This window comes from Nelumbo nucifera, chromosome 6 (genome assembly GCF_055504915.1).
Source record: "Nelumbo nucifera cultivar China Antique chromosome 6, China Antique-T2T, whole genome shotgun sequence".
Lineage (NCBI taxonomy): Eukaryota > Viridiplantae > Streptophyta > Magnoliopsida > Proteales > Nelumbonaceae > Nelumbo > Nelumbo nucifera.
The window spans coordinates 27,089,226-27,112,171 of record NC_142654.1 but is presented as its reverse complement, the minus strand read 5'-3'; the positions used below and the strand labels follow the sequence as shown (position 1 = coordinate 27,112,171).

At 38.6% G+C, this 22,946-nt stretch overlaps 2 protein-coding genes across 2 annotated transcripts in view; one reads left to right on the top strand and one right to left on the bottom strand.

Moving 5' to 3' along the window:
- The first annotated feature begins 1,572 nt into the window (after positions 1–1,572).
- On the top strand, positions 1,573–7,756 carry LOC104598583 (Pentapeptide repeat-containing protein). Its single transcript, XM_010260725.3, has 7 exons — positions 1,573–1,810; positions 1,905–2,067; positions 2,162–2,191; positions 2,471–2,577; positions 5,860–5,894; positions 6,390–6,518; positions 7,373–7,756. Exons 1-7 carry the CDS (start codon positions 1,663–1,665, stop codon positions 7,562–7,564), a joined length of 804 nt encoding a protein of 267 aa, XP_010259027.1. The 5' UTR covers positions 1,573–1,662; the 3' UTR covers positions 7,565–7,756.
- Positions 7,612–22,946, bottom strand: part of LOC104598582 (Golgi SNAP receptor complex member 1-2-like) — a 33,947-nt gene continuing 18,612 nt past the window's right edge. Inside the window, exons 3-6 of the mRNA XM_010260724.3 lie at positions 9,211–9,300; positions 9,025–9,096; positions 7,971–8,100; positions 7,612–7,885 (exon numbers count right to left, since the gene is read on the bottom strand). Of these exons, the coding sequence (XP_010259026.1) occupies positions 7,788–7,885; positions 7,971–8,100; positions 9,025–9,096; positions 9,211–9,300 (390 nt within the window). The 3' untranslated portion in view covers positions 7,612–7,787. The remainder of the gene's footprint in view (positions 7,886–7,970; positions 8,101–9,024; positions 9,097–9,210; positions 9,301–22,946) is intronic.

Genomic DNA, 22,946 nt, shown 5'->3' with positions numbered 1-22,946 from the left:
CTTCTCAAAAAATGTCACGTGTCTAGATGTCCAAAAAAATGAAAATGCCATGTGTCTAAATGGTAGGGAGCTGTAGTTTGAAGACTTTCCTTTAATATATATATAATTCGATATTAAAATATCAAAACTTTCATTGGCCAATAATAAAGCTTGTGAAGGGCACTAATAAAAAGGTGAGCTACAAGTTGTTGTGGAATAATAAAAGATTGTACAAGTGGCCAATCCCAAAGTCCCCTACTTAGACCACTGCATTAGCTACATCTCTCTTTTCGTGCTAGGTTGTGTAGAGAGGCTCATTACTCTAACATGATTAGGAAACTACTTACTATATGTAAAAATTTAGGGAAAATTCCTGATTAGTATCATGTACTTTGGGCATAGTGCCACTTTGGTCCCAAAATTTTAAAACATAATAATTTAATATCCGAACTTTTAAAACGTGCCAATCCAATACCTATCGTTAACCAACTCGTCAATTAGTTGTTAAGTGGCATTTAAAAAGACACAAATACCTTTCGAGTGTCATCTAAGTTGCTTTATCAACCATCCAAACATTGATAAAAAATAAACAGTCCCAAACCCTTGACTTTTCTATTTATGAAAGTTGGGGTTACCAGAATGCCCAATGGGATGTGATGAACTAATTAACGGCAATACTGGCACATTTTGAAAGTGCGGGTACTGAATTGTTGTGTTTTAAAGTTGAGGGACCAAAAATTTATTATAAAATCATTTGATTTGATGATTTTTAAAAAATATGTTGAGGGAAGGAAATTGAAATTATAATAATTTGAGATATACTGCATCTAGTAACTATATAGATACTTTTATAAGAATATAAGTAAATAAAAATGTATTCTGCTGGAAATACATGATACTAGAAGAGAAATTGTTGATGTATTGATGTAAAAGTGAGTTGATGGAAAAGTCAGTGGATTGGTTTAAAATTTGAATGGAATGTTAGGAGAATTTTTTATGTAAGAATTGATAAAATCGATGCATCATTTACATTGATTTACAATGAAAAAGTCAATCGATTAGATGGTTTATATCCATTTTCAATGTAAACTTTACATTCAAAACAAACTCTTAAAAAAAATAGACTGTGTGAAAGTTTACATTGATCCATTTTTATACTGAAATCAAAATTATGATGGAATTTTAAGTTGATTTACATTTACACGGCAATCAAACCAAGCAAGGTTTAGCTGAACAGTGTTCAATGGGCTGGGGAACCAATGATAAGGTTCCACGGGCAGGCGTCCAAATTTTCAAGCATTCAGCTAATACGAAATCTCAATAAAAATAAAAAAAAGAAAAAAAAAGGATTTTTGGTCTGACCATCCCGGTCCAATCCTAATCTGACAACATTAGTTGAACCGGGTACTTCTTACTAACATCAACGTGTCTGCGTAGCAACCATAATATGTTGCTTGTCTAAAATCAAAATACTTAAAAGTACACGTGTGGACGTTTTAACCATTCCTTAGCCTAGAGTGGATGTGGTTGGAGGGAAAGCGTATCGCACGTGTAAATTCGTTTTGGTAACTTCAAATCTGTTTTTCGGTCTCTCTCTCTCTCTCTCTCGTCATTCTTCATCCTTTGCCAATTGCCAATTTGCCATCCAAAAAACCAAACTCTTTAATCTTTTATTCTTTAGAAATGGCTCTTGCTTCCGTCTCTCCATTTTCTGTAAAAGCCCTACAATTGTCGTCGTCTTCTTCTTCGGTTGGGAATAATCTGGAACATGTCTCGAGGCCCTCCGTCGTTATCTGTAGCGCCTCACCGGAAAGCAGGCCCAATCCTTTCGGTGAAATTCTATATTCTTTAACAAGCTTTATCTTTATTTTTGGTTCTAAGAGCTTTGAGAATCTTATAACAAGATACGTTGTCGATAAGCACAGAATCGAAGAAGTTGAAGGCTCTAATGTCGACTGCATTGGCAACTGCGGTTATAAGCTTCAACTCCGGACTGCCAGCTCTCGCCGATCTCAACAAATATGAAGCGGAGGTCCGTGGTGAATTCGGGATTGGATCTGCAGCCCAATTTGGTTCTGCTGATCTCAGGTTCATTTCCTTGTTAAATTCATATTATTTTCTCTTAACGTATATGCCTTAGTTCTCGAATAGTAATTCACTTCCTCTGTTTCCTGCTTCACAGGAAAGCGGTTCATGTGAATGAGAATTTCAGGTGATACTTCTGGTCTGGCATTCCCCTGTAAACTTATATTAAATATGTAGTTGACGTACTTTATACTGATCTGAAGTTGATATTTGGCTAATTTGTTTTAATTTAAGCTGAGAATGTTTGTATGGAATTCTTCATTATCAAAAAGTAGAGATAGTTCAAACGGGGGTGGGGGAATTTTTAAACTGAATGGCTATTCTTATTTCCTGACCTAATTAAATAAATAGCTAGGTTCTTCAGTTCAATATAATAATAATAATAAGTCTTAACTGTTTTGCGCAGACGAGCCAACTTCACATCTGCCGATATGAGGGAATCTGATTTCAGTGGTTCAACATTTAATGGCGCATACCTTGAAAAGGCGGTAGCATACAAGGCGAATTTCACAGGTGCATTTTTTGCTTAAATTTTGTATTATCTGATATAGAAAACAAGATTCCAGTACTATTACTCTGGCCCTAAATCTATACTCCCTTTCTTGTACTCTTATATCTATACTCCCTTTCTGGTATGGAATAAATGATTTTCATGGACTATTATATCTTAGTCGAATTCAATGGTAGACTTTCAGTGAAATCCAACATGGACCTACCCTGTGATGATATTTGGATTAATGCTATACAAACTCCATTAATTTTCTTTTCCTTTCTTTGTTTCTTTTGTTTGTGTGTGTGTGTGTGTGTTGGGGGGGGGGGGGGGGGGGGGGGGGTACAAACACTTATACAGGAGAGAGGGGCCGTGAAAGCAGGGTTCACAATCATTACCTTCAGAATACATTGATGTGGGCATTGAGAAGAGATAAGGAGAGGGGCTGTGAAAGCAGGGTGCACAGTCATCACCTTCAGAATATTCTGATGCAAGTTAATGCTTGGAAGGTCTACTAGCTTCATCAGGGAACACTTTATGATGTTGAAGCCAATGATTTAGTTAGAACTGAAGGAACATTGACTTTAGCATTAAGGTCTATCTACTTTGTATGATCTTTTGGATGTTCCTGTTCCTAATAGCTTGGTGGCCTTTTAACAACCTCGTATCCATAAGGTGGAAACTGGCAATCTATGTATCCATCTATCAAGGGTCTTGGAGCGGAGATTGGTGCTTAATTTTTGGGTATTCACGTTTTAAGATTCCTGTTCAACTTGTTAGTTGTAAAGGTAGTACTAGCGTATTCACCAAGGAACTTGTTGTGCAGGGGAACAGGTTCACATTCTAAAGAAAATGGTAGATGCATAAAAGGGGCACTACACAATGTTTGTCCTGACAATCCAATCTTGGGACTTGGGAGAAGTGGACTGGATATGGACCTAATTTTTGGCAGAATGTGGCTGCTTCATACCAGAACCTGTAATGTCATTCTTATTATCCCAAGGGTTTAACATGGTACCAAGAAATCACCTCTTTTATCAAATTTTTAGAGCAAGCTGAGACTGAAAACCAAAACTTAAAACACAGATATCCATCTAACTGGAATGGATATTTCCAGGATTTCTCTGGGATTTGTCATCCTGTGATTTCTTTGGGATGCCTATGAAAAAAAAAAGACCTTGTGAATGGTCAATAAATGTAAGCAATAGAACCATTGGTTGGGTAGAGCATGGCATGATTGTTTGGTGGAAGCAAACTCTTTTGCCTTGTAAACACATAAACTCAGGCTTTTACATTAACAAACTACTTAACCCATTTTAAAAATCTATTTAGTTTATTAGATTAGGACCTAAAGAATTCTCTCTCTCTCTCACATACACACACACAATAAAAGGATCTCTCCCCTTCTAGAACCTTCATCTGTTCCCCTTCATCAGAATATTTCCAGATGTAGGGGCCATTTGATAAAAGCTGAAGTGGCTGAATTGAATGACTTGTTGCTTTGTTTTTTTTGCAAATAATTTATTCAGGAGGTTGCATGCTCCTTAATGGATGAATCTTAAGTTTTACTATTTTATAATATGGATATAGTTATCTACTAAAAAGAGCAATAAATCATTCATTTCAACCATATAAACTGTTATTGAATGGCCTTGTAGTTGGTGTTTTCTTAAATTTCTTAGTCAGTTGAGGGCCACACTGACTGCATGACTAACTAGTCGGTTGAAGACCCATGATGCGATCACCTGGGAATTAATCACAAACTTGATCAACTAGTTCCATTTACAACTAGTCAGCCTAATCAAACTATTCAGTTACTGATATTAAAATTTTATTTGTTTGTTTTTATTTTTAATTATTTAAAATAACAACATAGATGCCTTTATTATGAATGCTAGTTGCTTTAAACATTTCTGGCGAAAGTGTGATGTAGGACAAGGTAGGGGCCTACAAATTTCAGATCTGGTGGTGGGCTTGTGGGGCGAAGGTGGGGATATAGGTGATTCAGGATGAAGAATGGAGATGGAAAAGTCCCTTTTTCTACTTAACTAATATAGCGTTTATAAATGGATTTCCTTCTGAGTTGTTTCCATAAGATTCTAGATCTCAATGTCATATTAAGTTCACTTTAATAAAGTCCAAATTCATATTTCTTCTTAACTACTTCCCCTAAATATTGAAAATATAGAGAGAAATTTCTTGTGAAAGCCTACTGAGTGAGAAAAGGACAAAAAAATTGGTGCTTCTAGGAAATGACTCCAGCATTTTCCTTGGGAGCCTCAAAATCTGTGGTTTCTAGTGATCCAAAGTGATAACAGGGGCCAAAATAGATGGGACTGAAGTCTGGAGCTTGTTGATGGGAAATGAAATTTCTCAAATGGAACAATGGTTAACACAGTTAGAATATAGAAGACAGTACAAAAGATCCTTTGATTCTAAAATAAAGGTTCTATTTGTTGATTTCAGTGAAAATATCAATCAGTTAAAAATAAGATATATTTTAGATGTAAGACAATCTGTATAGATTTACAGTTAAAATTTTATAACATTATAAATTTTAATCTATGGAAATATCTCTTCATATTCTTTAAAATTATAAAACATGCTTTTTAAAAGTAAACAAGAAGGTTAAATGGGTATAGTTATTTACTCTTTGTTAATGCATAAGTTTTGCACACCATAACTGTGTACCTTCTAAAATTTTTAAGCTGTGCCTGCTTACTACCAAAAGTGAAAAATTCCATAGTTGATGTACTCTTATGGTTCAATCATGTAATAATAGGGTGTGCTAAAGACTTTCTTGCTTATTTAATAACTTCTTGAGCTCTAATCAGAGCCTCAAAAGCAGCAACTTTCTCTCTCTCTGTCTCTCTGTCTCTCATAGCTGCAGCTCAAAATGGTTACATTCACCATGTGTGTTGCAATATTTTTCTTATGCTTTTGCCGCTTGTGAGATCACCACTACCACCCCTAAAAATACCACACAAAAGAACACTAAATATGTCATGGAAGCAAACCACAATAACATATTTCAAGAATAATGTTCTCATTTTAATTCCATTAGATAACAATGAATACCTTGTTTTTTCTTTCTATTTGATAGTCTTGCACCACTAATTGCCTTCTTTTGTTCATTATTTTTGTGTGTTTCCTCTACAGGTTGTTACAGTGAAACTAATGTTGCATGTACTGCATCCTATGTCCAGCTTTTAGAAAAATCCTACTTTCTTATTTTGATATTGTAAATTTTTCTATAAATTAGATGCTCTGTCTTTAATCTTCTCATTCCTTTCATTTTCTCCTAGGTGCGGACTTGAGTGACACATTGATGGACCGCATGGTAAATACAGTCAAACTGTAGCATCAGGATCCATTACATCTTCATTTTCATATAAACAATTTCACAAACTTATATTTTTGCCAATAATATGTGCTAAGAATACATTGTACAGAAAATGGAAATGGATATTTACTTAATCTAACTTCACCAAAAAAGAAGAAAACAAATCAAAAGAAAATGAACAATCTGAATCCTATTTGGCTGTTGTAAGCTCCACATATAGCAATCTTGGCTTCATTTATCATGATGTTTAAATCTAACGGAAAAAGTTTGGTTGCAGTGCAGTAAACCGGAAAGAGATTAGTGTTTAGTTAACAGAAAACCTTGGGTTCTGTTATTCAGTTTCATATTTGAAGAAAATTAAAAATACTTTGGTTGCAGTCTGGTAAACTGGAATGTGAATTTTGTTTCATTACGTTCTACTTTGTTTGATTTACAATGGTTGGTAATGAATATAAACATAATTCTTTATTTTTATTTTTATTTTCTGTCCAGGTTCTTAATGAAGCTAACTTCACAAATGCTGTGCTCATTAGATCTGTACTTACCCGCAGTGATCTTGGGGGTGCAGTCATTGAAGGTGCTGACTTCAGTGATGCTGTCTTGGATCTTCCTCAGAAGCAGGTAGTAACTTCTATTCTTGTCTTATATATTGATATCCATTTAACATAATTTAGGTTTTCTGCACATGTTAAAACAGCCTTTGCTGATGACTAGTTTTCTCTTCAGAATCCACTGTTAATGGTTATTCTGTTGCTTCCTTATTTACTTATAGTTAAGAATTTTCAGTAACTGAGGATCCGATACCAAGAACAACCTATTATTGGTGTTTATATATCAAGCGCTTTAGTTCTTAATATGTAGCAGCAATCAATAGGAAAGACAAAACCCTTATGTTTCACTAGAAGCTCAGTTATTGATAGCAGCCTTTGATTGACCACTGTTCCTTTTCCCCCTTTCAGAAAACATCTGGAAATGCCATATTATGCTTCTCCAGATACTTCCTATTTGTATACTGTTGAATTAGGAATCTTCAGTGACCGAGGGCCTGATTAAGGGTGGATTCAAGCTGAGCTGGCTTGGCAGAAAAACATAAAGCTTGAATTCGGCTCAGCTCAAGCTCGATAGTGAGCCAAACTTCATATAAAAAATTGTACATACAAAAAATTAAAAATATGCATAGAAAAAGATCAGCTAATCCTTCGGTGGGCGCTTTAGCTAGAGATGGTGTCAAGTAAGAAGAGTTGGTTTGGGGTCCCGGCTAATCCTGGATAGCCAATGAGTATTATTGGGGGTTAGGCATATTTGTGTGCTGTTTATTTCATCATTCTTGTTGGTATTTACGTCCAATCAATTTGTAGGTATTTGTTCCATAACACGTTAAAAATCCTTACTGGGCACCTCATTTTTTATCTCCTTTTTCAATCATGTATAACAATTAATGTCGTCTTTGTTTAACGTTGAGTTCATTCGTTTAGGCTCTGTGCAAATATGCAAGTGGAACGAATCCTGTTACAGGGGTGAGCACGAGAGCTAGTCTGGGTTGCGGCAACAGTCGTCGTAGCGCTTATGGGAGCCCATCATCTCCTCTATTAAGTGCCCCACCACAGAAACTGCTTGATCGGGATGGATTCTGTGACCAAGCTACGGGCCTCTGTGATGCAAAGTGATGGGGTGAATGAATACCATTATCTTGTATTTGTGAATATACACATGGAGGCGTCAAAAGAATCATCCTTGTCGATCAATTCAGTTTATGGATAACTGTCAAGAGACAATCGAACAACAACGAGCTTGTATCTATTTGTATTTGTTTTAAACAAAATGTGAAGCAAAAATTTCTGAAACAGCATTATGACCTCCATTCTCCGTTTTGGCATCTGAATATTCCTTTTATTTTGAAAGCCAATAGATAATCAGGAATAACGTGCAAGCGGCGATGACAGCTGAGAGAATAAGAGTGTCTCTTGATCGCTTCTTCTTGATGGCACCTGCAAAAGGTTCGAATCGAGTATTAACAGCAATTTCAAAAGAGCAAATTTGTTATACAAATAGATCAACAGAGACGCAACGTACCAAGAAGGCCACGGATGATAGGAAACTTGTCACTTAGTTGCTTGACTTTCCCTTGAACATCTCCAAATAAGGTTCGTTGGGAGCTCAAAACTGACCTCGTAGCTTGAGCTTGATTTATCACTTCATCAATCTGCCCGGAATCAAATTACTTGTATTGTGACTTTTGTGAGGATAACATTGGACAACGTAACAAGGTGCCTAATTAAATACAAATCACGGCATTTGGAGGGAAAATTGGTTTGCTCATAGAGCGCGCTTCACGCCAACCAAACAGCACCTTGCAGCCCTATTTTGGCAACATCTTTCCATGAATGACAAAATCAATTACGAGAGATGTTCAGCATTATGAGGTTGGTGTGAGGTGCACAGTGAGGAGCAAATACGGATTCATTTGGAGGATTTTATTTAAGGAGGATTTCATGCAAAGGGGAAATAAAAATGGGGAATTTGAATAGGCTAAGCAAAATATCTATTTCTTGAAAAGCATGAAGAATGCCGAAAATTAGAAGAATTTCTATTTTTGGAGCATCACCATTATGAGCTAGTAATTCAACAGTTGATGGGCAAAAGCTGACGTACGGGAATCCACCTAAGTTAGTAACAATAACTATTTTGTAAGAAGTTGGTTGAAGTGAACAATAAGCATTATAACTGCCAAGTTTGAAAACCTCAACTTGGGATGATAACGTAAAGGTTTGATGTTCCTGCTCCTGGACGATTTCTCTTCAAGGCTTGGAGAATTTCTAGGGAAATTGATTGGGTTTTCTAGGGTTAGGTTGTAAGATGATGCAGAAAATTAGAAAGACAATGGATGTTTACCTAATTTGTGATGATTTGATAGCCCAATAATATTAGTCCAAACTCCAAGAACAATATCACCAAAATGCACCAGCAACAAAGAGAAGAAAATAGATCCAGGAGAGAAGCAAAGAAAGAATATGTCAAGGGGAAACACCTAAATTCTTTCTAGGATTTAATATAAAATAGAAAAAAAAAGGAAATAAATGGAGAACATGACCTTCCATACATGAATATGAAATAAAATTGGACTTACATGAGCAATATTTCCATGTATAGCAGCTCTCTCTCGTAATAAATGCATTCTAGGTGACATACTCCCAGATACCTGGACCAAAGTAGAACAAATAAGAGAACAAAATTAGCATGGACTATTGAAAAAAAAACAAACAAATTAAAACTAGAATGAAATCAAATGAGTTCACAACCAAGCCTTGCTGACCTTGTGTTCACTAATATCATCCCTCACAGAACTTAGAAGTTCAGCATGCTCCCTCATGGAGTTTATATTTCCTTTGATTCGTCTAAATTCCTAGGAGAAAAAAAAACATGATCTCTTCAAATATACTGAGGGTGACCTTGATCAACACATAAAAACAAAGAACTTGTATTAAAGGCACTTCCATAAGTAGAACTGATTTTGTCATATTGAGTGAACAGCAAGTGATATGAAAAGGCAGTTCTAAAGCTAAACAGCCAATGTGCCTAATTGGATTATAATCAGGTCAAGATATGTCAAATCCATGCAAACATATATATGATTATGCATGAAAAAAAAAGTTTTACAAAACAAAACTGTTTTGGCACATCTATCTTGATAAATAGGATTTGCATTAATTATGACCATAATTCCCATTGTCTTTGAAAGTGATCATATTGAATGCCATCAAATTCTTTAAAAATTGCAGCCCAACACTGTAATAGGCCCTCAATTTTGTCAACGTTCAGACCTGTTGAGCAATCATGTTGATAAAAAATTCTTCCATTACTCTCCTTCCAAAGGGACCAACAGATAGCAAAGGGGTAAATTCAAGAGGATTTTCCATCTAGTGCTGAAAACAATCACTTTCCACGAAGAGATCAAAATTACAAGATTTTCAGGGAGCACCCAAAACCAGGCAAGAAGCTTCTGAAAGTGAGCCCAATCTTGAATGTAAAACTGCAGTGAATTGGTTAATGCTTAAGTGTCTCCTCTTCCACACTGCAAAGACAGCGTGCTATTTTCAAATGATCAATAGTGAGGATCTTGTCTTTTTCTTTTATAAGTAAAGGATTTGTATCAATGTGAGGGTCTTTTCTTGAACAACCGTCCAAAAGAAAAAGGTAACTTTGGATGGTACTTGTACTTTGCACAGCCACCTCCAAGGAATAGAAGAATGGTTTGGCCCTTTCAGTTAAATAGAATGATTGGACTTTAAAAAAATCAGTCTAATTTTCTGAACTTTATAATAACACCTGGGATGAATGTTGGATCTACTAAGATTAGCTAATAAAATGATTGCAGAATCCACTTCCCAATAGTTAATATCATGTCAAAACCAAGACAGCCATACTCTGTTATCAACAGTCACTTAATGGAATTTACTAAATGTGGCTTCCTTGTTCACAAACAGATGGAATAGGGAAGGAAAACCTGAGCTTTGAGACCTATCACCAATCAAAGATCATTTAAACCTGATTCCTTGAATGTGAACTCCTGTGCTAGGCTTAAAATTGATGTATTTAATTCTTCCCTAATTTGCATAACACCTTGCAAGGTGCTTGTCTTGTAAGTGTTTGTATGAGTCCAGATTCCTGGTCATGTGAAGTACCTCTACCTCCATATTTGGTAGAAATAATCTTTCTCCACAAATTATCCTTCTCCATTCTGTACCTTCACAATCATAAGATGATTTCTTCCTGACCACTAATTTCAGAATTTGGGTGATAGGGATATTGGTGTCTTTTTAGTTTGTTGGTATTTTAGGAATATGACTTTTAAGTGTTCTAGAAATTTACTTTTAGCAATAAAAAAATGAAATTATTATTTATAGTAACTTCCAAATTTACTATCTATAGTAATTCCCATATTTCTATTTGTAGTAAATTTACAATCTACTTACTTTCAGTAGTTTCTGGTTTCCTTGCTTAAGTTAGTTTAGTAGGATTGGTAATGAGCTACTAGAGTTGTTTTAGGAGTGAGAGTCCTTATGCAAGTGTTTCTATGGGTTCCCCATGGGTTTGTCTTAGTTTTATAGAAATTATATGTTCTAGATCAACTTTGGAGTCAGTTGAATGATATCCAAGTTCTTATGTTAAAAGTCACATTGTAATTGAAAAAGGATAACTAATTTGATGAACAAAGTTTGTCTAGTTAATTCTGGTTGCAGCTACGCGTTTTTCTTTATATTCCTCTTACTTATTTCTTCTTCTAAGTGATCTATCTCTTTGCTGTTTACTCCAGTAGCAAGAGCTTCTCTTTCTTCCTAATCTTTATCTCATTGAAGGCTTAAAATGTTGGTGCTGGTGGAAATGTCAGTCGTCCAAATATAAGAAACATGTCAGAAAATATCATATGGAAATATTGTAAAAATTATAGATATGGTGGAAATATTGTAAAATATGCAAAATATAAAATGACATTTTATGAAATGATAAAAGAAGCATATGCACACCTTTTTAAATTATATTCTTGTTTCAAATCATTAAACAAATCTAAGAAACTAAGGTTATAAACAAAAGAATACATTCTGAAGTTGCCTTGTAAACCTTGAGATTCAGAGCTTAATGATAAAATGAGTTAAAGAAAAATTTAAGTTTTAGACTCGTAGAAAATGTAAATGGTTGTAATATATCAACCAAATAATCTATTACACAAACAAAAACTAATACTTAACTTCATGTTTGAAATGAATATTGAGCTAGCTCAAAGTGGTAAGCATGTAGGTGGGCACTAACATTGTTACTCCACATATCTACAATATTGTCACCAACTTATGTTATAATACTATCTCTTGTACTCAGTCCACATAGTGTTTGTAGTGATTACTGGGGAGTATGTTGATTGCAGTATGTTGAGTTGGTCCGGTTTGTTTTTATTTAGTTAGGAAGTTGTTGGGCTTTAGGCCCATTAGTTTATGGTTTTTAAGTCGTGACTGTTCAGCTTTTAGTAGCCGCCCTACTAAGGGCATCCTTGTAATATCTCATCTTTTTAAGTTAAGTATAAATATAATGAGAGGGGGGCGGCTAGGGTTGATTTCATAATCTTGGTTGACTTCTTACTCTCTTCTTCTCCTTTCTTCTCTACTGCTGAAATCTTCATCTTCCCCCTCTTTCCTTCACAAGAAACTCGACTAAATCTGCAATTAGTGATCTCTACTTGGTATCAGAGCAGGTCGAAGGTTCCTTGAAGTTGTTCTCTCATGCAGCCCTAGATCGGCCGACTACATGGTGATTTAAGAGGCTGATCGAAGCTCTCAGGTAAGCCCAGTTTTTGGATTTTTTTGGTGGATCTGTGCGCCCTGTAGCTGGTCTAGGGTTTCTCATCAAAATCAGGAAAAACTAGAGAAAGGGGAAGAGTCATGTTTCTGTTGGACTCTTCAATTTTGACCTAGGAAGTGGTGCCCTAAATTTTTAGGGTTCCTTGGAGTTTTTTGTAAGGGGCGATTCAAGTCCTGCCTGATTTGGAGGCTTCTAGAGAGGGCAGTTGCTTCTCTCTCTTCTCCCGTCCCACAAAAAAAGAATCTTTCGTGTGAAGAAAGTCTAGGACACCATAAAGGTGTTGTTGGTTCCAAAAGGTGTTTTGTTTGATCTTGCTGCAAATTTCAATTATTTTCTTTACATTTTTTGAGAAGCATGGAGGGCCACGGAGTTGAAAATAAGCCCGGGAGTGAAATGGGACCAGTGGGAGGAGGTGCTGGAGACCCTTTCGGGGCTGAGACCATTACTACAGTTAGGTTGGATGGTGCAAATTACTTAGAATGGTCACAATCTACAAAGATGGCCATTGGTGCTCGTGGGAAATTAGAGTATATCACTGGTGAAGAGGTGAAACCCGAAACTAACAACTCCCGGTGGGTACAGGAGAATTATATGGTAACGACTTGGTTGTGTAATTCCATGTTGCCACATATAAGTAAAAATTTTTTATGGGCAAATACAGCTAAGGAAATATGGGATGGAGTTGGAGAAACCTATTCATAGAGGGAGAATGTTGCTAGGGCTTATCAATTGAGAAATCAGATTATTGCTACAAGGCAGGGAGATAGATCTGTTGCATCCTATTTTTCAGTCCTTAAAACCCTGTGGCAGGAGATTGACCATTTAGAGACTTTTGCTTGGGAAACCACTAAGGATGCAGCTACCTATCAGAAACATCTAGAAAAGTATAGGGTGTTTGAATTCCTTGCTGGCCTTAATCCTAAGTATGATATTGCACGACAACACCTTCTTTCTAGGGACAGTGTTACTCTCCCCCAAGCATATGCCTTTGTGTCAGGGGAGGAGTGCAGGAGAGATGTGATGATGAAAAATCTTATTTCTGATCAGTCTGCCATGGTAAGTGCTGTGAAACCTAAACAAAGTGGCAGTGACATCAAGAAGGAAGATAAAAGAGATCTGATATGTGACTACTGTAAGAAGCCTAAACATACAAGAGATACTTGCTGGAAGCTTCACCCACATCTTGTGCCGACTAGATTGAAAAATAAGAAGGGAAATGCGCACATGGCAGTTACTGGTGACATTCCGCCCCCTCCTACTATAGCTGCTCTGGAGTCTGTTGCAGCTGCTGCAGTAAGGGCCGAATTTGAGAGGTATGGGCTACTTCTGAACCAACGGGATACAACCAGTTCCAATTCAGCCGCAAGCGGACAGCAAGGTACAGGTGGCACTGGTGGAGTCCACTCTACTTCCTTTGCTCACACAGGTAGTTCACATGTCACTGCAAATTATGTTTCCACTTCAGGTAAGGAGGGACCTCCTTGGATTATAGATTTTGGAGCCTCAGAGCACATGACCCAGAGCTCTACTATTTTTTCAACTTACCAGCTCTATTCTGACAGAGATAGGGTCTCCACAGCTGATGGATCCCATGTTCCCATTGCTGGGAAGGGATCTGTCAAGATTAGTGATTCTATTTCTCTACCCTCTGTCCTTCATGTTCCCAGATTGAACACTAATTTGTTATCTGTTAGTAGTTTGACTAAGAACTCGAACTGCTCAGTAATTTTTTCTCCTGGTCGTTGTATTTTGCAGGATCTAGATTCAAAGAGGACGATTGGGAGTGATTGTGAAGTGAATGGAATCTACCTCCTGAATGTACTTCCTTCTCATCAGAGTCATCATGTCAGCAGGGACAGTGAGTCAGGGTCTGTGAGTCAAATTATGCTTTGACATAATCGTTTGGGTCATTTACCGTTTTCTTCTTTGAGTTTTTTTTTTGTTTCCAAAACTTTTTGAGTCTGTTAGTTTGTCAAGTCTGGAGTGTGAAGGTTGTCAACTTGGAAAGCATTGTAGACATTCATTTAAACCTAGTAATAAAAGATGCTCTTCTTTTGATGTTATTCATTCGGATGTGTGGGGCCCTTACCATGTTCCTTCTATGGGAGGCTATCGCTATTTTCTCTTATTTGTGGATGATTTCTCACGATACTCTTGGATTTACCTGATGAGATCCCGCAATGAGGTACCATCCTTGGTGAGGCAATTCCATCAGATGGTACTAACACAGTTTGGAACAAGAATAAAGGTGTTCAGATTTGACAATGCCAGGGAATATTTTGAAAGACATCTTGCTTCATATCTGTTAGAATATGGTGTTGTCCATCAGAGCAGTTGCCCCTACAGTCCACAGCAGAATGGTGTTGCAAAAAGGAAGAACAGACACATTGTTGAGACTGCAAGAAGCATGATCAAAAGGTGTTGCAAAGAACAAGCTGGAGCATGATCTACGCAAGTTGGGAATGTGTGACACTTACTCCCAACTTGAGGGGGAGTGTTGAGTTGGTTCGGTTTGTTTTTATTTAGATAGGAAGTTGTTGGGCTTTAGGCCCATTAGTTTATGTTTTGTATGTTGTGACTGTTCAGCTTTTAGTAGCCACCCTACTAAGGGCATCCTTGTAATATCTCATCCTTTTAAGTTAAGTATAAATATAATGAGAAGGGGGCGACTAGGGTTGATTTCATAATCTTGGTTGACTTCCTACTCTCTTCTTCTCCTTTCTTCTCTACTGCTGAAATCTTCATCTTCCCCCTCTTTCCTTCACAAGAAACTCGACTAAATCTGCAATTAGTGATCTCTACTCAGTAAAATGTCTTCATGCCGCTACCCATGGAAGTGGAAATGGAAATGTCATGGAAACTATCTCTTAGATTCCACATAGTGCTGGTAGTGTTCATCATGGAATATGTCAGTTTAGTAAAATTTCGTGTTGCCACCCATGGAAATGGAAATATGTTGTGGAAATATTAGGGAAATTAGGGACATTTTAAACCATGCTAATAAGTAGGTTCTTGGTCTCTCTAAAATTCAGGAATTTGGGAGACAATTTCATTTGGGTTCTATCTAATGTTTATGGTCCTAACAGATATATAGAGAGAGGTGAAATGTGGGAAGAACTTGTTGATGTTAGAGACCTGTGGGATGGACTGTGGTGTCTTGGTGAAGATTTTAAAATGAGACAAATAATCCCAATCAGACAGTGACAACTAGTATGAGGAAGTTCAATGGGTTTATTGATGATTGTGCTCTAAAAGAAATTCCTTTCCAATAGACTTTGTTTACTTAGTACAAATCATTGGGTAGGGTTAATCGCAAGGGCCTTGCCAAGAGTCATTTCAAATCATTGCCCGATTAATATTGGAACAAGGATTTTATAAATGGCCCCAAACCATTTAGATTTGAAAATATGTGGCTCACACTGTGCATAAGGTGGAGGAATGATGGAATGAGGAAGTGAAGGATGCCTTGTGGAAAGGGGTTAAATTCCATAGAAGATACAAAGGCTCAAGGGAAAAATAAGAGAATGGAATACAGAGCATTTTTGGAAGAGTGGAGGAAAGGAAATTAAAAGTGATGTCCCAAATTGAACAGTTGGACCTCATTCTTTAGTGGACAGTAAGCCATCTACTTTTCTGCCAATCCATTCGTGTCAAGTTGATCGTAAGGCATCCTTCATATTGAGGGTGTGTGGGCTCAAACCGCAGACAGGCAGACTCTCTACATTGTGTGCCTGTGGCCCCCATATGCACCCTGTCAATAACCCACTAACCCATTGACTAGGTAGCATATAGCACCTGGCCCCTATCACCCTATGGGGGCTAAAGCTGCATCACCAACACTTAAAGAAAGCTATCTACTTTTCCACTTGTATTCTTTGTCCTTAATCATACAATCACCTTATTTCACCCTACAAATCCCACCACCACATCTAAAAGTTGTAAGATCCCTAGTTCCCTACCTGTCCTACTTCAAGAAGTGCTCTATTCATCTTCCTTAGAGGGAAAAGTGCCTACTCCCATAAAAAAACCTCCCCTTATTTTTTCCAAAATATTTCCAACTGATGATGGAACTGAAAACAAAGAGTCAAAGACAGGAAATATGTCAGGAGATTTCATAGGGAATTATGAATCTATGTCAATTTACCTCCTGATAAGTAGCCTCTTTTCCATCCTGCCATTTTCCTTCTAAACCTCTTGGTGATATGATCCTAAATAACCTTGTATCTGTAACTTGCATCCAAGGCAAGCCCCAAAAAATTTTGATGGGAGTGTATCACATCTACAGCCAAGGGTGGTGGCAAGCTCTCCAATATTTGGAACATCACCCACTGGAATGAGTTCACTTTTTTGAATATTTATCTTCAATCCAGAGAGGATCTGATCATCTCTCACTTACGATATGCAGACAATACGCTGGCTTTTACTGATGCATCAACTGAACAAGTGCAGTATTTGAGGGGGATTCTCAAAGTGTTTGAAGAATAATTTAAATAAGAGCATGTTGATTGGAGTAGGTGATGTGCATCAAGAAGTTTTAGAAGATTGTGCAGCATATTTGGTAGGTCTCATTGGTGAATTTCCATTTACTTACTTGGATTTGTCTGTTGGAGCAAAAGCATAGCACCTTCAATGTGGCAACTGCTTTTGGATAGGATTAAGCAAAGATTGGCAGGCTGGATTGCTGGAAGGGGAAATATCTCTCATTTGGGGGGAAGATTACCACCATTAAAAGTGTGCTGTCAAATTTACCAATATATTACTTATCTCTTCTAAAAGTTCCAGCTGTGGTGAGTCAAGAAATTGAGAGGATCCAAAGGGATTTCTAAAGGAATGTTAAAGTGGCCCTCAGAAATTTCACTTGGTCAAATGGGAATGGGTTTGTAGGGTGAAAAAAAGATGGGGGTTTGGCAATAAGAAGGGTGAAAACTGTTAATCAAGCACTTCTGGGGAAATGGGTATGGAGGAGGATTGGGAGGGAGAGGGAAGCCTGATGGAGGAGGGTCATTTCTTGTAAGTATGAGTTGGTGAATTTTGGTTGGGATACAAGGGTGGTTAGCTCTTCTTGTTTTTTTTTTTTTGATCAATAATTGTGGATTGAATTAATATTAAAAATATGAGAACATTACAGGGCAAGGGGGCTAAACAGCCTTAGCTCCCAAGAACAACCATTAAGCATCAAAAGAACAAAAATTACAAGACAACCCAAAAAATAGAATGTCTATTCACCCCTTGTCTAGCTAGACCATCTGCCAAAGAGTTCGCACTTCTTTTTACCTATTTGTATTGGATTTCCATGTCCTTAGTCAGTCACTTGAATTTCCTCTTTTCATTACTGTAATTTCAAAGTCTAAGACTATCCTCTTTCAGCCAGTTTACCACCACTTCAGAATCTCCTTCTATGATCAACTTGTTAATATGCATATCTTTGATTCTTTGTACCCTTTCAAGAGCTGCAAGAATCTCAGCTCTCAATAAATCTCCCACCCCAACTGGTCCAGAATACATAGCTAACAGCTTCCCCTGTTCATCTCTTATTACTCCTCCTATTCCGGATGGCCCTGGATTGCCCAAGCTGCTGCCATCAATGTTCAGTTTAACAAAGTCATGGGGTGGGGGGAGATCCAACAAACATTTGAGGCCTTCCTCATTGGAACAAGTTCTGCTATCTCCTTCCACTTTCTTTGCAGCTCATCAACTGAGAATTCTGCGAACAGAGCCAAGGTTTTTAGCCAGTGTATAACCCTAATGTGGATGACCTCCAGCATTGCTTCCAAACTTCTCTCCTTATCTGTAAATATTCGTGAATTTCTCTCCTCCCAAATAGTTCAACAGACTGCAGCAATCATACACCTCCACATAAACTTGGCCCTTTTTGTTGGCTGAAACGGCATACATGTGAATAGGCTTTGCACATTCGAAGGGGGGGGGTCCACCTGCACCCAAACAAAGAAGTACACCACTCCCAAATGATGTTAGTGAACTGACAGGAGATTAGTAAGTGATATCCAGACTCACCATCAGCTTTACAGAGGACACACCAGTGTGGACAAAAACAACTATTGGGTCTTTTTCTTTGAAGTAAATCTGTTGTGCTAACTCTTTCCAGAAAGGCTTCCCAACAGAAACTCCCAACCTTAGGAGGTATAAGATGACACCACACCTCTTTAATAGGGAAAGACAAGCCCGGAGAAGAAGAATGTGTGAGAGCACTAAAGAAAGAGGCACAAGTGAAAGAACCAGAGGGGGTGAGAGTCCAAATTCTACTATCTGCCTTTGTTGGCTCTAGGAACACCCCTTCAAGAATGGATAACAATGATGAGATACCATCAAGCTTTGTGTCCCTGATATCTCTTCCCAGGCCCAAGTTCCAGCCGACCCCAGAAATAGAATTGGAAGGAACAATGAATGAAGACACCGGTTCGTTTTTAAAAGTGGAAAGGGCAAAACGGCTTGGGAATTGGTCTTTTAGGGAGGAGTCCCCAATCCAAACATGTTCCCAAAAATTAATAAGATTGCCTAAGTGCAAGTCATACCTGATCCATGGAGAGAACAAAGGTAGAATAGCTTGAATAACTTTCCAAGGAGATGCTCTTGTACTCGCCAGAATCCTAGAGTCCCATCCATTTGCTACAACCCCATGAATACTTTCCACTATCTTCACCCAAAGTTTGTCCTTCTCCAATGAGAACCTCCAAAGCCATTTCCCCAGAAGAGCCAAGTTCTTATTCCTTAAATTCCCGATACCCAAACCTCCCTCCCTCTTACTCCTACAAACCATCTCCCACCCCCACCCTATGGTCCTCCTCCCCCGGCTCCCAGAGAAAGTCTCTCATTAGTTTTTCTAATCTACTAGCCATCTTTGTCGGAATCTTGAAGATTAACAAAAAGTAAACAGGAAGGTTAGCTAAAGTAGACCTGATTAGAGTGGTTCTCCCTCTAAGAGACAAATAGTTTTTCTTCCAAGTTGCTAATTTCTTTTCAAACCTCTTCACAACCGGAACCCAAAACTCACCTTTCTGAGGGTTATCACCCAATGGCAAACCAAGGTAATTAAGGGGCTAGTTTGCTATTGCACATTCTAAGATGTCTACAACCTCAGAGATCTCCCCCTCGCCCATATTTACCCCAACTATACAACTCTTCTCAAAATTCACCTTAAGGTTTGACATTTGCTCAAAAAGTCGTATAGTAAGCTTCAAATTTCTAATCCTGTTAGGGCCCCCTGCTTCACAAAAGAGTAGTGTCATCTGCAAATTGCAAATGTGTGAGTGGCACAAGCTCCCTCCCAACTCTCCAAGCTCTAATTAAGCCCCTGGAATCTGCCTAATCCATCTCAAGGCTGGGAAGAAATCGACCACTGCCCCATTTACCAGTATGGAGTAATGGCAGTTCCTGATACAACCCAAGACCCATCTGCACCAATTATCCCCAAAACCAAAATTGGTCATCACCTCCATCAAGAAAGACCAATCCACCAAATCATAAGCCTTTTCCAAATCCAGTTTACAAATCACCCCTTTTTTCTTGGATCTCTTAAACTCCTCCAAGCTCTCATTTGCTATCAGAATCTGATGAGCTATCTGTCTCCCCTTCACAAAGTCTCCTTGATTATCTGCTATAATTGCTGGGAGCACTTTCCTTATTTTGATGGACAACACCTTGGTGATAATCTTATAAAGGTTGTTGACTAGGTTGATCGGGCTGAAATCCTTTGGGTGACATGCATCCCTCTTCTTAGGAACCAGTGCAATAAAAGTGGAGTTCATCAAACACAGTCCATAGATCCTCCTTTAATATCTCCCAACAATCTTGATAAAAAGCCATTGTAAAACCATCTGGGTCTGGTACCTTTGATCTATCCATAGAGAACACTGCCTCCCTTATCTCTTCCACTTCAAATTTCCTTTCCAACCAATCCCTATCCTCTATCTGCAAATTTGGCCATTCCATACCCTCGATCCACACCCTACTATTTAGGGGTTTTCTAAAGATAGACCTAAAGTGATTTGCAAAATCCCCTGCTATTTCTCTTTGGGTGGATATTGTAACCCCTCCAATCTCCAGACTTGATACAAAATTCCTTCTTCTTCTTCCACTTGCCACCGCATGAAAAAATTTGGTATTCCTATCCCCCTCCTTCAGCCATTTACACCTTGATTTTTGTCTCCAACTTATTTCCTCCTGAAGAAGATAATCCTCTAACTGTTTACGCAATTTCCATCTTAGCTCCTTATCTTCTTCTGTAAGACAACCCCTTTCTTCCTTGCCATCCAGGTCCTCAATTTGTGCAGGCACTATTTGCTTTCTTTCCTCTAATCTCCCAAACTCTAACAGATTCCACTCCTTGATTTTGCCTTTCAGATATTGGAGCTTCTTATGAAATCCCATTCCACTCCATTTCACTATTGGATTGCTTTCTAGCCACCACTCTTTGACTTTCTTTATGAACCCCGGGTGTCCTAGCCACATGTTTTCAAATCTAAAGGGAGCAGGACCAGCACTTCTCACTTCCTCCCTACAGATTACAATAGGCCAATGGTCAGAAGTCACCCTTAGATATGCTCTAGAGTTTAGATTCCCCCAATATTCTTCCCAATCATTTGAGAATAGAAATCTATCCAGCTTAGAGCAAATCGGGTTCACTTGGAGATTGGACCAAGTAAAGCAGCTGTGTGATAGTGGGATCTCTTTAAGCTCGTAAACATCCACAAATTGATTGAATTTCCTCATACTCAAGGTCGGTCTCCGCCTCGGACTATTTGTCTCTTCTAGGAATCTTATAACATTAAAGTCACCTCCAAGACAACAAGGCCCTTCCCATAGTCCCCTTATATCAGCTAGTTCTTCCCACAACTTCCTTCTCTCTCTGTAGTCATTTGGACCATATACATTGGTAAGCACCCATTCAAACCCATCCTCCACTTGTTTAAACTTCAGGGAAATTGAAAATTGGCCTATTAGCCCTTCCTAACCTATGAGTACTTCGTTCTTCCACATTGTACCAACACCCCCCGCAGACCCCCAAGAAGGAAGAGCCGCCTAGCTAATCCCCCTGCCTCTCCAGACACTCCTTGCCCACCTAATGTCAAAATCTGCTCTCTTGGTCTCCTGCAAGAGTACCACATCTGGGCCTGTTTTCTTGATGGCCTCTTTTATTACTGCTCTCTTCCTAGCACTTCCTAAACCTCTGATATTCCAGCTTAAGATCCTCATCTAACTATCTTCTTTCCCCTTAGACCCTCCTGCCCTCAGTTATTCCTCTTCCTTCTTTCTCCTTTAACCTTCAAACCTCTATCTCCTCCCACCTCCTTTAGCAGCCTTTCAGCCTCACTCACTCTTCTCCTTTTAGATTTTGCTTCTTCTTTCTTTGTTTTCAAAAATACTTTGAGAGCATTTGGATCTTTCAATTTGCACCCCAGTTTCTGTACAAAACCCGCCACAGAATCCTCACTAATTACATCTCTTACACTTGACTTTCTACTTCCCTCCCCTGTTTTTGTCTCCCCCCTTCTATCTCCTTCCTCCTCAGAACCCTCTACTCTAACTCCCTCTGACCCTTCCTTTTGAATGTTTTCCACCACTGCTTCATTTAACAGACACTCTAGGATTTCCAGGATTCTTTTCTTTTTTCTCAATTTCTCCTTCATTCCCTACTTCTCTCTCCTAACCCTCCCTGTCACTTCTATTTTCTCTCACCCCATCCCCTCCTACAAGGGAGCCTCTGGGTTGAGATTTATATTTGGCACGGAAGTCAAAAAGCAACAGTTAGTATCACAAAACGAAAGGACACAGTTACTTGGGTTGTGGTGGGGAAGTCAGAAAGCAACAGTTAGTATCACCCCCTTCTGGCTGAGCCGATCGGTCCATCCACCGGTTCAGATGACCCGGCCTGCAGAAATCTCCCTTTCTTAACCATGTCAGCGAAGGTGTCTTGTCCCTTCGAATTACCGGCTAACTCAAAAAATTTTGAATTTACTTCTTTTAATAGATTTCGTGGCTTTTGGTTCTCTCCCACAGACTTTTCAGCTTCCTTTCTAAGCTGCCCCCTATGTTCAGTCTTACCCTCCAGCGGTATGCCCCTAGTAATCCAACCCTCCACGTCAGCATCGTCTTCTACCTTGGGTCTTCGTCCCCACAGCTCTGCCTCCAACTCTGAAACTAACCATACTTTAAACCATGTATCTTCAGCAAGAACCTCTATTGTTCTTGGGAGTGATTCCGGTCTCACCCCGACCATCCTAACCACAGCGGCACGAAAATCTTGCAGATGGACTTCCTCCATTTCTCCGCCCAGCAGCTTCACAATATTTCCCAGATTTGCTTCACTCCAGAGATGGAAGGGAAGACCTACCAATTTGAGCAGGAAACTTCTGCAGACATGTTCCATCTCATTACACAACGGTTTCCAGTTTTGAATCTGAATCAAACCTTCTTCACATTCAAAAGATGTAAATCCCCTGATTTTTTCATCGTCAATTCTCAACACTGCCTTCCTGTCTGAGAATGGTTTCAGAGCAACCTCGGACTCCAGCTTCATGTTGTGCACCACCGAGTTTAGGACCTTCCTCCAATCTTGTATTGCTTTGCTTGCTGAGATCACCATTTTCCGCTCCCAGTCTTCTTTCTCACCCTCAAACCATAGCTTCACCCCTGTATTAGAGCTCAAAATAAGTTCACCATCACTGCATGAGCTCTTCT

Coding starts and splice junctions, on each gene's coding strand:
- LOC104598583 (XM_010260725.3), top strand. CDS start 1,663: ATGGCTCTTGCTTCCGTCTCTCCATTTTCTGTAAAAGCCCTACAATTG. Junction 2,192..2,470: donor CATGTGAATGAGAATTTCAG/GTGATACTTCTG, acceptor TGTTTTGCGCAG/ACGAGCCAACTTCACATCTG. Junction 5,895..6,389: donor ACACATTGATGGACCGCATG/GTAAATACAGTC, acceptor TTTTCTGTCCAG/GTTCTTAATGAAGCTAACTT.